This window comes from Cricetulus griseus, chromosome 2 (assembly GCF_003668045.3).
Source record: "Cricetulus griseus strain 17A/GY chromosome 2, alternate assembly CriGri-PICRH-1.0, whole genome shotgun sequence".
NCBI lineage: Eukaryota > Metazoa > Chordata > Mammalia > Rodentia > Cricetidae > Cricetulus > Cricetulus griseus.
Window position 1 is genome coordinate 387,064,949 of NC_048595.1, and position 15,028 is coordinate 387,079,976.

Sequence of the window (15,028 nt, forward strand, 5' to 3'; positions counted from 1 at the left end):
GGAAAGGGAAACAAGATGTTCTAGAAAGTAGTTTATCAGTGATACAAGTTAATTACTGAGGGCAGCACTGTGGCTGAGACCCCAGAGAGACTGGATGGGTAAGAGAAAAGTGAAGCACAGGCCTGCATAATTTTAATACCCCTTTAGGAGGCAATGGAGATTGATGGCACATGACTTGTTATGGGTGGGTGATGGGAATAATGGGACAGAAGCCAGGGAGTTCATTCTAGAGATAACATGGTAACTTAAGGCTTTCATCATGAAGGGAGGGAGGGAATAGGATTAGGAAGAGGACGGCACTGCAAGCCATGGGAGTAGGAAGAGGAAGGCACTTCGAATCATGGGAATTTCCACAGCATTCACTCCAGGTTTGGTGACTTGGCTCTGTCACTCTTCTCTCCATGACGCTTGTGATGATTCTTGTCTAAGGTCTGTGTGGCCTTGATGTGCAGTTTGTCACTGCAGCTGTTGACACATGTTTGAATTCATGCAACATGTTCCTGGGACTTCCCACTGCACCATACCTACTAGCAACTCAAAAAAATTAAGTTGATACAACAGATGTTTCACAAAGACCGTGAGCATGATCCCAGTTTTATATGAATCACTGCATCTGATTATTTATGCAATCTTCATTCTTAATGAGAAGGCGAGACTGTCCCAATCTTACACAGAGACCTAAGGCTATATATTTCCCCAACTATTCTTCTCAGTTATAGGATGATGCTTCACTGAGGCTGTTATACACCTGGAATCCAGTCCTACTCTGTGGGAGCACACTATCATTCAGACAGGAATGTGGTGCTTGTCAGTACAAGGAAAATAACTGATGTTTGACAAGAAGGAATGAATATTGATCTCATTTGCTCTCATCTTTTGGACTGAAGAATGGAGTTAACTTTTTTTAAAAAAATATGTAGGCTAATAAAAATAGACTGGCATAAATATTTGAGATCAGCAAAGAAAATCAGGAGACTCCACGATGACCAAGAAATGTACACAACACAGCTACCCTTTTAAAGATTTTAATATGTACTTAAAAATGGACAATTCACATCACAGCTATGCGACTGTGAGTCTGTTATCTGTGAGGATTATACATTATTTTCCAATAAAACATCTTCATGCTTATAAAAGTCACTATTCATCAAGTTGTGACAAGAGAACACATGGTAGGAATACTCCAAGTAGCAAAGAGGGGAAGATAGAGAGGTTATAAAGCAGTCACACTGTGGACACAAAAAGAACAATAAATAAATACACATCTCTGTATGTTGAAGGCAATTCACAATCATTTCCAGGAATTCTGTGAGAATTTAAGGCCATTTGTTCTAAAGAAGTTTAGACATAATGTCACAAAACTGTAATTCGTATCAAAACTGTACATTGAAAACTATTTAGAATTGATTGTGAGCAGGCAGGCCAGGGGACAGGGAGGGGCTATTTTGCAAACAGGCAGATCAGGGGACAGGAACGAATTTCTTTCACAAATGTGTTATGTGCTAAGTCACAGGGTTGTGTATGTTGAACTGAGAATTCACAAGAGATTCCAGCCTGAGCAACCCGTGTGGCAAAGTGGAATGGTGAGAACAAGAAATCTCAAGCAAGAGAGTCAGTATCCCTTTGAATTAAAGTATCTAGACAGGATACAACTGAATACAAAGTTCAAAACACCTGCTACATGGTTTGGAGTAAGAGTATTGGTGTTATTTGTTAGATAGCATTAATAATTGGTAGTTTTTATACAAAGTATGTTCTGTGCATTTACAATTCACTATGTTTGCCTTTTCATTGCTTCTACTTAGCATTATAAAACATAAGTTGACTGCAGTCAGTCTAAATTTAAACCCAAAGTCCATGAAAAATGTGTATTCTTACAAGGTCACATCTGTTTATAACTTTAAACCCCCACTATTGGTCAAAACTGAGGACAGATATTAATCAGTAAATAGATTTTTTTTCCTCCTACTTTTCTATTATTCATACCATGAGTGTCCAGACAGTCATTCAAAGAGATATTGCTCTTGTGATTATAGCTATTGCGATTTAGAAGACAAAGGATTCAATATTCAAAACTTATTCTTAAGAACAGTTATAAAAGTATTGAAATTTAAAAAGTAGTAACATGTAAACATTGATACAGAGACTGCTGTCCCATATATGTATATAGCAGTCGATGACAATATTTGTGTTAAAAATGCAACTTGTGCTTTGTCCCAATAATACATTGGAAATCTGCTATTCTGTCAAGAACAAAACAAAAGTTTTTGAAAATTAGAGAAGACATCTCTACTTTGCTTCAAGCATTTAAACAATTTTCCTGTTGCTCATGCAACCACCCTATTTACAGTTTTGGTTTAGGAAGAGAATTAGTTTTGGATCCAAGAAAGCACATTTGTCGAGTACTGCTGAAACCAAACTGAGAAAGTGTCCCGTTCCCTGGTTCATAGCAGAGCACCAGGTGCAAAACAGAGGCTCAGCAGTTCTGACTGATGTGTGGTGAACATCAGCATCTGGACGTAGTCATATTTGTGTCTGCAGCACGTGTGTAGGTGGGGTATATGGAGGAGGTGCAGGTGATGGCTTGATTCCTCTGGCTCTCATGTAAGAGAGGAACTGCTCAGGGATCTCAGCTAAGACATCTTTGGCCAATCTAGCCATGCTCAATATGTGGTTTCCACTTCTGTCCATATAATCCCTGAATGGCACAAACTAGAACAGAGAGAAAAATTACTTTACAATGGCCAGCTATCCACTTAACAGATACAAAATGAGAACACACAAATAGGTTTTTACCCTTTTTTACTTTCATGGATGATTTCTGAGATAGGATCTCACTATGTAAACTAATATGGCTTCGAACTCACGATACTCCTGCCTCAAACATCACTGGGATTCCAGAGGTGCATCATTATGACTGGTTTACACTCACACAACTGCTATGGGTGCGGTGACCTATAGTTTATGATCTAATGAAACATGCCTGAAGATCAGAAAAGCAAAGCAGCCAAGTCACTAGATCTTACCTCTATCTCAGACTAAAAGAGGGATCCTGTCTTCACGAATCCTCAGTGTGGCTGGAGACTGAATGCTGCATGAGACCCTGAACTCCTGTCTTGTATAGTCTCTCTAGTGCTGGGATTAAAGGCATATACAACCACCACCCAGCCTCTATGGCTAACTAGTGTGACTGTTGGAATTAAAGGTGTGTGCTACCACTGCCTGGCCTCTATGGCTGTGGCTAGCTTTGCTTTTGATCTTCAGGTAAGCTTCAGTAGATCATAAACAATATATCATCACATATAGGAGTGTCCTAGTTAGCTTCTTCTGTCAACTTGACTCAACCTAGCAGCATCTGAAGCAGTCTCAAATGGGGGATTTCCCAAATACGACTGGACTTGGACAAGTCTGTAAAGGAATGTCTTGATTGATGGTTAATGTGAAGGACACACCCCACTATGGGTGGTACTATTTCTAGGCAGTATCAGAAAACTAGCTATTGAGTCAGACACTGAGCCATCAAGCAGTGTCCCACCATGTGTTCTGCTTTGGATGACTGCTTGGATTTCTGGACTGACTTCCATCAGTGATGGAAGTGATCTGAAAGTATAAGGCAAATAAACTCTTTCCTCCCCAAACTTGCTTTTTGTCTGGCAACAAGGAGACTCATAGATGCTCAGAGTAACAGTTCCATGAATACAAATCCTATCTTTAAAATATATTTGTCACTACAGTTGACTATTACAGTGATTGGATCTTCATAGTGTGTATTTAACAAAAGGGATGAAACTCTCTTCTTTGTTTCTCTTATCTTCTTTTGTGGCATTACCTAGCTGATGCCAAACACTAGGAGCATTTAACCTTTACGGGACTTGTTTTCCTGTCAAGCTGAGTTAGTGCATGTTTAATTCAGCTATGATATAAAAGTTAACTGATGCACAAGGAACAAATCTTATACCATTCAGCACAGAAAGTAGCACACATGATTAGTGAGACCTAAACATATTATTTTTAATTGTTACAAGAACATCAAATTATGGCCATTGAATAGGAAAAGCACACAGTTCCTCTGGTGGGAGCCTGAACTACAGTAGGCAGAGGCAGTAATGTGCTCCTCCCACATTGATGTTACATATGTGTTATTTGTGAAAGCAAAAGATCTCAGCGTGAGATGTTGGAATCGTTCTTACTGAAATATTATAATTATTTTGGCATCTAAAGATAGTTGATTTGCCCTTATCAAGCAATTACACAGCATTCCTTATCAGATCTACACCATACACTCTGCCGATAGACAGTCTGGGTCCATTATCATTTGGAACTGTTACTTAGCAAATAAACACTGTCCTTCAGTTTCTCTAGAAGACATGAGTCTTGAAGTAACTTGGAAATGATTGAAATCATTAATGTTGTGGATGGAGAGTTTGTGAGCACATTAACCTTTGGTCTTGAGAAAAAAGAAGAGGGGAAACATTAGTTTAGGATGTAGAATAATTTCTGCATATGTGATTAGAAGTTTAAATTAATGTTTTTCTTTCAGAGAGATCAAGGACATTCCCTTTTCATATCGAAATTGTCACAAACTTATTCTGGAAACTTACTTTTGATGGAAGGAATCATTCAAAATGGACTTTTAGAAATCAACTGTTATCAGTCCACTTAACACAATCCAGGTGCCAAAGGGAAAATCAGTTTAAAATATAGCAAACTGAATAGCAGGTATAATTTTGATATAGTGAAGGTCATCTCTTTTGTCCCATTCTTCCAAAGCCTCTTCCTCTGTAATTCCAACCTATATCTGTTTACCACAGACAACAGAGCAGCTTTCAGATGTGTGATGGGCAAGGTGGAACGATCACTCACTCCTGAAGGCAGCTAAGCCAGGGCAGGTGAAAGCTCACATTATGTACAGTCTTCAGGTGGAAGGGAATAGGGAGGGTGTGAACTTTGTAAAGTCCCATTACTTCACTAGAGGCAAGATGGCATTGTAAACAAAACCTTAGAGGCATAAAGAAACATTAAGTTCTGTTTCCCTCTCATTTAATCTAAATTAGAAATTCTAAGAATTTGCTTATTTTTTAAAAACTTTTTAGTAAGCATTGTATAGGCTTATGCTTTTTTCTTTCATTCTTTTTGTTTTAAAATAAAAAATACATTTTTATTAGCATGGGCTTTATTTTTTTGGTTTTTGTTTGTTTGTTTTGAGACAGGGTTTCTCTGTTTCTGTGTCCTGGAATGCACTCTGTAAACCAGGCTGGCCTTGAACTCACAGAGACCTGCCTGCCTCTCCTTCCTGAGTGCTGGGATTAACAGCATGTGCTGCCACCACCTGGGTAGCATGGACTTTCTTATGCATACTCTATTTGTTATATATGTGAAGATCTACATGCAGGTCAATTCATTCCAAGCTCTATTGACATTATTTTTTATTTTATTGAAAATTTACTTTTTCCTTGAAAATGTATCCTGATTATTATTTCTCCATCTCTCTACTCCTCCCGATTTTTTTCCACCTCTCCTCATACTAAATCACAGAGGCTGAGGCAGCATGTACAAGGGCTGGCATGGGTCTAGCCAGGTGGTGCCCTAGAGCAGAGAGGAGAAATGGAGAAATGCCTCCATCCCTGACCTCGAAGCTTTCCTCAGTTGCTAACCACTTACAAGAGAAAATATTGTTTTCTCCAAGGGAGTCTCACTGGGGAAACAAACCACTCTTAAGTGAAGGCTGCATGCCCAACAGTAGATGAGCATAAGAAAACAAGCTCAAAGGCATCACTGGGAGTTCTTTGTCTCAGTATGTCATGTCAGGGCATTTTATTTTTTTAAGTTTTATCTTAATATTTATTTATTTATCTCTTTTTAATCCTACAACTACTTTCTGTATATATTATGGCTTCCAGTTTTGTGTTTTTATGGGATTCCTGATACTTCAAATAAATAAGTCTCTACATCTACATCTGTCTCTTATGCATTTTCTTGGGTTCTTTTCCTTTAGCTTGTTTTTTTTTATCCTATTCTGACGTTTTTGTTTTATTATAACATAATCTAGTATGTAGTATAGTGTATTTTATTATTATCCTCAGAAGCCTGTTTGTTTTCTAATGAGAGACAGAAAAGAAATAGATATGGCTCATATTTTCTTAATTGAAACAAATTATAATTGATTTTTGGGAATTTTTCTGTACTCTAGAAGTATCAAAACTAAAGCCATGATACGTTTATGCATAATGGACAGAATAATGACAAAACAAACCTTGTCAGAAAAAAGTCATTGTTACCAACAAGGTTTTACTTATTACAGAAATAAGATGGAAGTAGAAAAAGTTGAGAACTTTCTATTTCCTGCATTACCTAAAATATTTCCCTGAGGGGCTTTTATTTTTCAGTTCTGCCACCAGCCACTCTATCGATGAGTGGGAAAATGCTAAGGACTCCTCACTGCCATTCCCTCTTGTTACATCAACCTGACAGTTGTCTGAACAAAATATCCTTTCATTATTTTGCACACATGCTCCTACCCTGACTTTCTCATTTAACCTTTCATTTGTGAATGCTGAAGTTAGAGATAGTAGATTAAAAAACTAAACAAAAGCCAATCCCCACATATGTTAAGGGTACACTGTCATTACTGAACTCAAACCCTTAAATAGCTACATTAAGAAGAAAGCAATATTCACGGTGCCTTAATTTATTTAACATATTCATATAAAGAATATAGTGGATGCATTCTGTCCTGTAGAAAACGTGTCATGTGTGGTGCTCCATGTCCCTTCTTCATGGCTACTCTGACGAATGGTTTTGCCTATTAGTGAAAACAAATTTAAATGTGTTTGGGCAAATTGGCTCTTAGTTGCTGTGCACACAATTGTGTTTGATTGTTCCTACTGTGCAGAACTCCATTAGTGAGTTTTCAAGTCTAAGACTTCAAGGCTATTATTCTCCTTTTAATGGAAAATATAATTTAAATGTAATTTTTAAGGAAATGATAGGCTGGCCAGCAGCTGCATGCAGCCAGGAAGAATGGCATGGCATTAAACACAATGGCCAATCCATAGTACAACAAACACACACACCTTGCATGTACTGACCTAAGAAAATAAACAACAGAGGATTTCTTCCTGCTTATTGCACATACAAAACTGAAGCTTCAGGCAATGGGACATAAACATGCATGGAGATGATTAAATGAAGGTGTGGCTACTCTAAGATAAAGACATGCAAAATGCCATTCCATCACATGGTGCCAGGATGGTAACTGACAACTAGCAACACTGATACTAATGGGCTGTTACTGAGCAATGGCTTTCTGCTAAGGCATTAAATATAGTATCTTGTTTAATTTCATGGGTATCTTATCCATATTTTGATTTGATTTAAGAAGAAACTGAAGCTTAAAAAGTTTAACTTAGCAAGGCCAGATAGTGGCTAGTGCTAGTCCTTATTAGATTTGACTCTGACACATCAGATTTTATAGTGATTTGGAAAGATGGCTAGATTCTGATAATCTTTAGAATTTTATATCAAGTAGAGAGGTGTATTGTAATGGAAGGAGAGTTTTTGAAGTCAGAACTTTGATTCAGAACTTGATTTATAGTACAACTAATTCTTTGCAGCTTACTTAACTCTCCATCTTGGATTGCAGTTTTTTTATGTGTGATGGTAAGGGAGCAGAGTGAAAGAAAGAGGCAAGGGCCATAATTCAAGGTTGAGGACTTCTGCCTGCTTCAGCCAAGTGTGACCTGGGTAAATGACAAGGTAAACTGGAAGCAAGCATCATGAACTAATGTGTGCTATGATAGACAGAACATGTATCTGAGTGTGTTTAGCAAAAGAAGAAAACTGGAGTCAGGCTGTAGAGATGTTTAAGGGGCCCAGATAACCTGTACAGAGTTTTCTATGACATTTTAGGATTACATCTAGCTTCTGGCTTCCACTTTTCATTAGCTGGGGATTATGGGCAAGAGGAAGAAAACTGAGATTTCCTTTTCAAAAATTTAGTAATTAAGTGCGTGTCCTGATGTTCATGAAGGGGCCAGTAATGGATTGCTACTGCTCTTAGCCTGTCTAGCACATAGAGCATGTGACAGACTCAAATCTCATCCCATGCACACACAGAAGCTGCCTAATATTTGAGAGCAAAAGAAAAACTCAGCCTATGGCTCCCAACTTCTGACTGAACCTCAGCTACATTATCCAAACTACAGCTTTTATTTTTCCAACCTGAGAAGTCTGGGAATTCATTAGTAACATATTTAACAACTTGATTAGCTTCAACATGAAACAGATTACAAGAAAACCAGAGCCCACCCAGCCTCTATTTCTGTTTTCTAATGTGATTTTACTGGCCTATTCTGACATATTTTCTGAACACTGGAAGATATATATTAACCTACTGCCTGCAACTCTTAAAGCTTTCACCCTTGAAAATAACATCTACAAATATTTCAGCAGAACATGGAGAGCTTTGGTAGTAGGACCCTAACAAGAGTCAAGATGATAAGAGAGAGGCGATTCACGGATGTGACTGGGAGGTAAATGGCTAAGTTGCCCATCTTTTGCAAGGGGGAATTTAGGAACTTCTCCGTGTAATTAGAAAAATATGTCAAGTCCTCTGATTGAATGCAGGGATGAAAGACAGGATGCTGTCACCCAGGGGCTACTCTTTCTCAGGTCCATGTCAATTTCTTGTTTAGTATCTATAAGACTCCTTCATCCTTTCAGTTGGGGTTTACTGGGCAGAAATCCGAGTATGTCCCTGTATCTCTAGGTGTTTGAATTCTCTGGGGATCCCAGTGCCACAGTCAGGATAGACTTGTCTCAGCAACCAGACCTTCAGGAAGAGGAAATGTCCCTTCTTTGTTAACTTGTGTCTGTATGAACTTGTGCCAACCGGTAGCAAAGAATTGTCTGCCTTCTACCACATCAGAGAAAAACAAAGACGAAAGAGCTTTGACTCCACACACAATAAAACAGGCCAAGACAGCATACTGACTCATTTAAGACCAGAGTGAGAAGACTGAATTTGTCAACATTCTGGGTCCCATTTCAGCACACTTCCCAAGTCCGTCTATCCACTGAGAGATGAGACGGCTTTTATTTCCACAAATGTCAACATTCATGGTTTTGTGGTAACAGTATAGCCTCATGGTCCTTTCAAAAGAAGTTTTGGTGATCTGAGCAACCTGGATTCCTCAGGGATAATGTTATATTGCTTCCTTAACATTTATTTGGATGGAACGAGCTATGAGAGTCCCCTGTTGTTTTTATAAAGAAGCATTGTCATAGCAACAGAGCACATTCTGAAGTCCTTTGCATCCGGGTTTCCTTTCAGTAATTTGATTTTTGCAAAGTGTGGGCTGGACATTATGTGGAGCTTTTAGATAAAGTAAAATTACTTGGATCCATAATTATGATGATGAGGTTAAGGCGAATAATTATGTATCTAATTATGGAAATGAGCACCAGGATACACTCAAATAGATAGCATCAACATGTCTTCTTTCCCAGCTACTTTAGCCAGATCATTTACTGCCTGTGTTTATGCTTTTTACATTATGCATTGTGGAGAAGTGTAATTCATATTTACTTATCATCTCAAATAATTCTTAGGAAGTTGCTTCTGTGTTAAAAGATAATTTTATTGATTTTGGAAGAATAATTTTTTAATATTATTGTTTTTGTATTGTAGCGTATGGAGATCACACTCAACAGTGTTTAGTGTACAAATGCTCTACTACTATGCTGTGATCCTTCTATCTATCAACTTAGGGCACACCCCTCCCCATCTCAATTATTCTTATCATCATTTTGATGAATATTACTGAGGTACTTCTGAGACATATTTTACGAAATGAAGGTTGCCCCACTTTACTTCACAAGGCTGCTTCTCTCTCAGAACATGGAACGTTAGAAAGTTTGTCCAAGTTACCACAAGTTAGAATTTGAACTCAATTCTGTAGGTTTCTAAATTATATTCTTACAGTTCCTACATTAGGAATAAGTATACAGTAGATTGTTTGGAAATAATATCAATGCCCATTGTTTGTGTCCCTAAAATGCACATATCTTGTTCTTGAGTGGTACAGAGACCATTGACTGTTTGCTACTTTTAAAAGGTATGTATCAAAGATTTTCCTCCTTTTCTGCATCTTAAAAGACACACACTCTAAGTTGAGCATGCACAGATGTGACTGAAATTAACTCCCTGCTTTCAGTGACAATTTTTAACTGGTTGCTTATTTCTTATTGCTCCTCAAATAGCAGACAGCTCCTCAAATTTAGCTAAGTATTTTTATGAAACATTTCCTAGATATAAAATTTATAGGTACTGTACCTATAAATTTACACACCATGTATCATAGTAAAATATATGTGTAGTTTATTATGTATAGTTTTATCATACATGTTTTCATTTTTCTAACCATAATCTGGGGAAATTCTGGCAATATCCATAATCCTTTTTGTTTGTTTGTTTTTTGAGACAGGGTTTCTCTGTGTAGCTTTAGAGCCTATCCTGGCAATCACTCTATGGATCAGGCTGGCCTTGAACTCACAAAGATCTGCCTGCTTCTGCCTCCTGAGTGCTGAGATTAAAGGCATATGGCACTACTACCTGGCCAGCTGTAATCTTGTTCAGTGTTGTATTAAACAGTTTGTTTTTTTGTATATATCACCTGTTTTAGAAAATGTTTAGTTTACACGAAGACTAAAAACTGAACTGATTAAAAAGTTCATTATATTTCTAGCTTCCAATTTTACTAAAGATCATAATGACAATTTCTCCTAAGAGTAAATTAGGAAAACATAACAATTGACACTTGCAATTTACATGTAGTGAACCTGAGACAAAGGGAAAAGCAATTCCATGCAGATTGTAATCCCTGTTATTTAACTTTCACTGCCTGGAGAAGGAGTCAACTAAACTAACAGAGCCCAGCACTCCTGGTTGCAAATGAAGTTGCGTCTTTATAGACCAGGTGGACATGGGATCTTCACAAAGGAGATGGGTAATGCTGATTTAAATCCTTACCTGTACAATGTCCCTTTCAGCATATTTCCCTCTGGAGGAAACTCTTACATCATCTCCATCCAATTCGACCATTGCTTGCAAATGAAAAACAGTCATTAGTTGAATACAATACGATGAAATAAAATTGTGTGAACTAAGAAATCGCTACATATGTGTGCAACAATGCACCCCCGGTGCAGTTATAGTGAGGGCAGCTGCAATCTTTGTTCCTATAATAATTTTCTCCAAGCAGCCTGATGGAGTACACAATCTACAGCTAAAGGAAGCCGTGAGTAAGAATGACCGTTACTCATTGGGTGGAGTTAATGCATTGTGAAGCATCCTCTGAGCTCATCTTTCCATCCTATAGAATCTAAATCTGGGTTACCTGCTTACATGCAGGGAAACCCATCCATTTTAATGGTTTATTTTTCTAATTTACAAAACAGTAACAATTATCACCTTTATGTTTGAACCCCATTCTCATTGACATTGCAAGGTCCACAGTGCCCAAATTTTTCTTCACAGACCATTGCAAAACAAAGTGGCATTTAGTCAGTCCTGAATAAAGTGATTTTTGTGAGGAATGATAATTCTGTTAGTTGAGAAATAATCTCAGCTTTGGCTGCAACAGCTGGTATTCAGAATTCCTGTCCGAACAGAGCAGCTGGTGATGTCCGATGCTGCAATTAGAAACATTTCCCAGAGTTTATTAAGTTTGCTGTGAGGATTCTCTAAATAATTAATTGTATGAGGGAACTGGCTTGTGCTTAACGTGTAATTCTGTCACTGAAGATTCATTTTGTGTACAAAGGACCATCAACAGACCCAAAAGGGGCCCTGAACAGTAAGGCACTGCTCAGCCAGAACACAATCCTTGCCCTGCACTCCTTTCTTCAGTCCCTGTAATGTATCTGGGCTAGGAAACATTGTTTTCAAATTTCTCTTCCTACATATGTTATTGAGTCAATGTTTTGGCTGAAGCATTCCCATGATTAAGAGATTTGCCTGCATATACAATATATGCCATAGTTTTATAAAATCAATGTTTCACCAATAATAAGGCCAGTGCCTTATTCCTGGGACTATAGACGGTATTATGCTCACATATTTGAAACAAACAACTCCTGTTATCATCTGGGTTTGCTTTTACAACTTTCATATTACTTCAAGAGATAACTGCATTGCTGGTGTGCCGTACTCCCTGCTATGTCCAGAAATTGCAACAGTTCCTCTGTACTTGCTCTAAAACCAGAACAAGGCTCGGGGCAGCAACAGAGACGCTGTCATTATTATCCTCTGCAACCTCTATTGCCTCATTACCATCAAGGAGGAAAATGAGTCATCTTGCATATAGGAGAGATTCCAGACATTCCCTCCCACTCTTCAGCATGCTCAAAGTTTAAAGGTTGTAGACGGCATGAACTGGAAGGTGAGCTTTAAGAGCAACAGAAGCAAGATGATAATGATGAAGGGATCATATCCACACTTCAGGCTTCTGACTGTCTGCTCCAAGGGACAGAGATTGTGCCCCGTAGGAACAATCCTGTACCTTTCTCTAGCTATAGGAGACAGGGGGGAGGATAAACTTACATCCCCTTTCCCTTGCTTGCATCAGAGCAGCTGCTGCATTAATTTAACTTTTTTTTGAAGTACTAAAGGAGGACTTTTGACAAGAGAACTGCAATTTGTATGCCAGAGATTTTTCTGTCTCATCCACCAGCAATTTTCTTTTGCTTCTTAGTCATGGAGTGAAAGGGAGAAACATATTTGATAGGAAAGAGGGGGAGCTATGCTAGAGAAGCATGTATTGTATCTGAACCAGATCAGCAGCTTTTTAAAAGCAGTGGGCCAGTAAACATCTCTGTTCATTGAAACTTCTGCGATGGGAAAATAGAAACTAGGTGTTGCAGGACCCTAACTCCTACTTACATTTTTTTCATAGAACAATATCATAACGTTGCTCTAATTTCTAGGAGTTGGGGAAGTCTACTGGGAAGCCAAGTTCCCTGCCTGTCTACTCTCTTCCCTGATACTTCCTTACAGCACCATGACTGCTGGACTCCAGGGTCTTCTGCTTCTCAGCACAGCGCTTGTCACAGAGCAAACACAGTGCCTCAGGGCAGTTCATGCTCCAAGGAAATCTATCAGGGAAGCCTAGGAAGAGGGTTGGAGCCATCAAGGAATAGGGAGTCAGTCGGGCCCCACCCACGGGTTAAAGCAGTGGTTCACAGACTTTCTGCTGCAATCAGAACTAAGAGACTTTGTAGAAACAAGCTAAATACAAGGCCACTGTTAGTAAAATAAATTAATTGTGTAGATGTTAAAGTTGCCATTCAATAGAGTTCTGTGTCATTCCTTAAAAGGAATTAGCCAGGTGACCAGTGACAAGCTGTCTTTAAAGAACTATACTTGGGTCACTAGTTAGATTAAAAGCTGTCACTTCACCGGCATTTGAAAAGGCTGAGCCTCCTTTAGCCAGTCCAGCATCATTTATGCAGCCAGCTCAGTTCCACTGTTAGTGTTCTCCGTACTTTCACATGATGGAGCTCTTTGTTTGTAAGCTAATTCTATCAACTAGCCAGAAGCTGGAATCACATTAAGTTAGCATATTGTGCTTATGTTAATATTTCCACTCACAACTTAATGATTCATTAATTTAGCACTGTTCTTTAAAGGCTGTCCACACTCTTCCCCCACAAAGTTGCTTCCCTGGAGTGTTCTTTGCCTTAAGAACCAAAGCTCAATTTAGTACTCTGTCAGTCTTGCGAATTGTTTCAAGACGAAAACTCTAATGAAATGGCAAAGGTGCATGTTCAATTAATGTATAAACTAGAGGGAAGGTGTCTTACCCAATGGCAGTCTTCTAATTTGAGTGTGAACTATATTTATGCCTGTGATGACATTATACACAAACTCAATCACAGGTTTTACACAGCTGAGGCTCATAGGGATGTAATAGCACCACAACACCACTGAAATCATGCTACTTACCATCAAATTCTGCAGGTCCAACACCTACTATAATTATTGACATTGGAAGCTTTGAGGCCTTTAGGAAGAATGATACAATTAGATTTCAATAAAGACATTTAGTTCTTAAGAAAAATAAAAGCACATATAAATAATGTACAGACTTTGGACCTGGCTATTTTTGCCTTTTATTTGCAAGTCCTTGAAATTTTAATATAGCTTTTTAGAACTTAAAGACAAAAAGAAAGTGGTTTCCTGATTTTTCTCTGACATTTCCCACAGATGCTCATTAAGATAGCTTTTAATAACATGTTCAAAATTAAGTCATTATCACAGTGAATTATTATCAGAAATTATCCTTAAGGTGAATTAGCAAGCACGAACAAATGGCTATGAAGATAAGCTTAACATTACTCATTTATGCATTAAATATCTATGAACTATTGAGACCAAATGCTCGATGTTGCAGCATGGTTTTCATCATATGAAGTACTTAAGTTATATTCCATTTAAAATTATCAACTGGGGCTTGGGAGATGACCAGTGGGTAAAGGCTTTTATGACCCAATGTGATGGCCTGATGAACCCAGGGAGCCATATGATGGAAGGAGGGAACTGACCCCTGCAAGTTGTCCTCTCACATCCACATATGCATCATAAATGTTTGTCTACACACATACACAAAAATACATAAATATAATTTAAAAAAACTCAACAGAATCAGCAACAGATGTACAGCACTCAAAGTGAGAACATCTTGCGCTGGGAAGTCATTGAACTATGAATAACTCTTTCTTAGCACATTGTCTCTTTTGATTTAATCATTCATTATTAAGTCAGTATGTTATGTGCAAATAGAACTAACTAGAAAGGAAACAGAAATTCAAGGGTCTAGGTAATATATATATATATAATATATATATATATATATATATATATAGAAATCGGGTTGTCCCCAAAAGAAAAATTATGAATCACTTGAATATTTCCTACATGTACTTAATTTTTTCTCACACTAAATAACAATATTTTTCTGTTACTAAAATT

At 38.0% G+C, this 15,028-nt stretch overlaps 1 protein-coding gene across 2 annotated transcripts in view; it reads right to left on the reverse strand.

The window, feature by feature from the left end:
* Positions 1–1,009: 1,009 nt before the first annotated feature.
* Positions 1,010–15,028, reverse strand: part of LOC100767916 (copine-8) — a 188,424-nt gene continuing 174,405 nt past the window's right edge. For both annotated transcript variants that reach the window (XM_027396311.2, XM_027396312.2), the window contains 3 exons: positions 14,003–14,060; positions 11,030–11,103; positions 1,010–2,712 (listed from right to left, as the gene is read on the reverse strand). In XM_027396311.2, the coding sequence (XP_027252112.1) occupies positions 2,524–2,712; positions 11,030–11,103; positions 14,003–14,060 (321 nt within the window). In that variant the 3' untranslated portion in view covers positions 1,010–2,523. The remainder of the gene's footprint in view (positions 2,713–11,029; positions 11,104–14,002; positions 14,061–15,028) is intronic.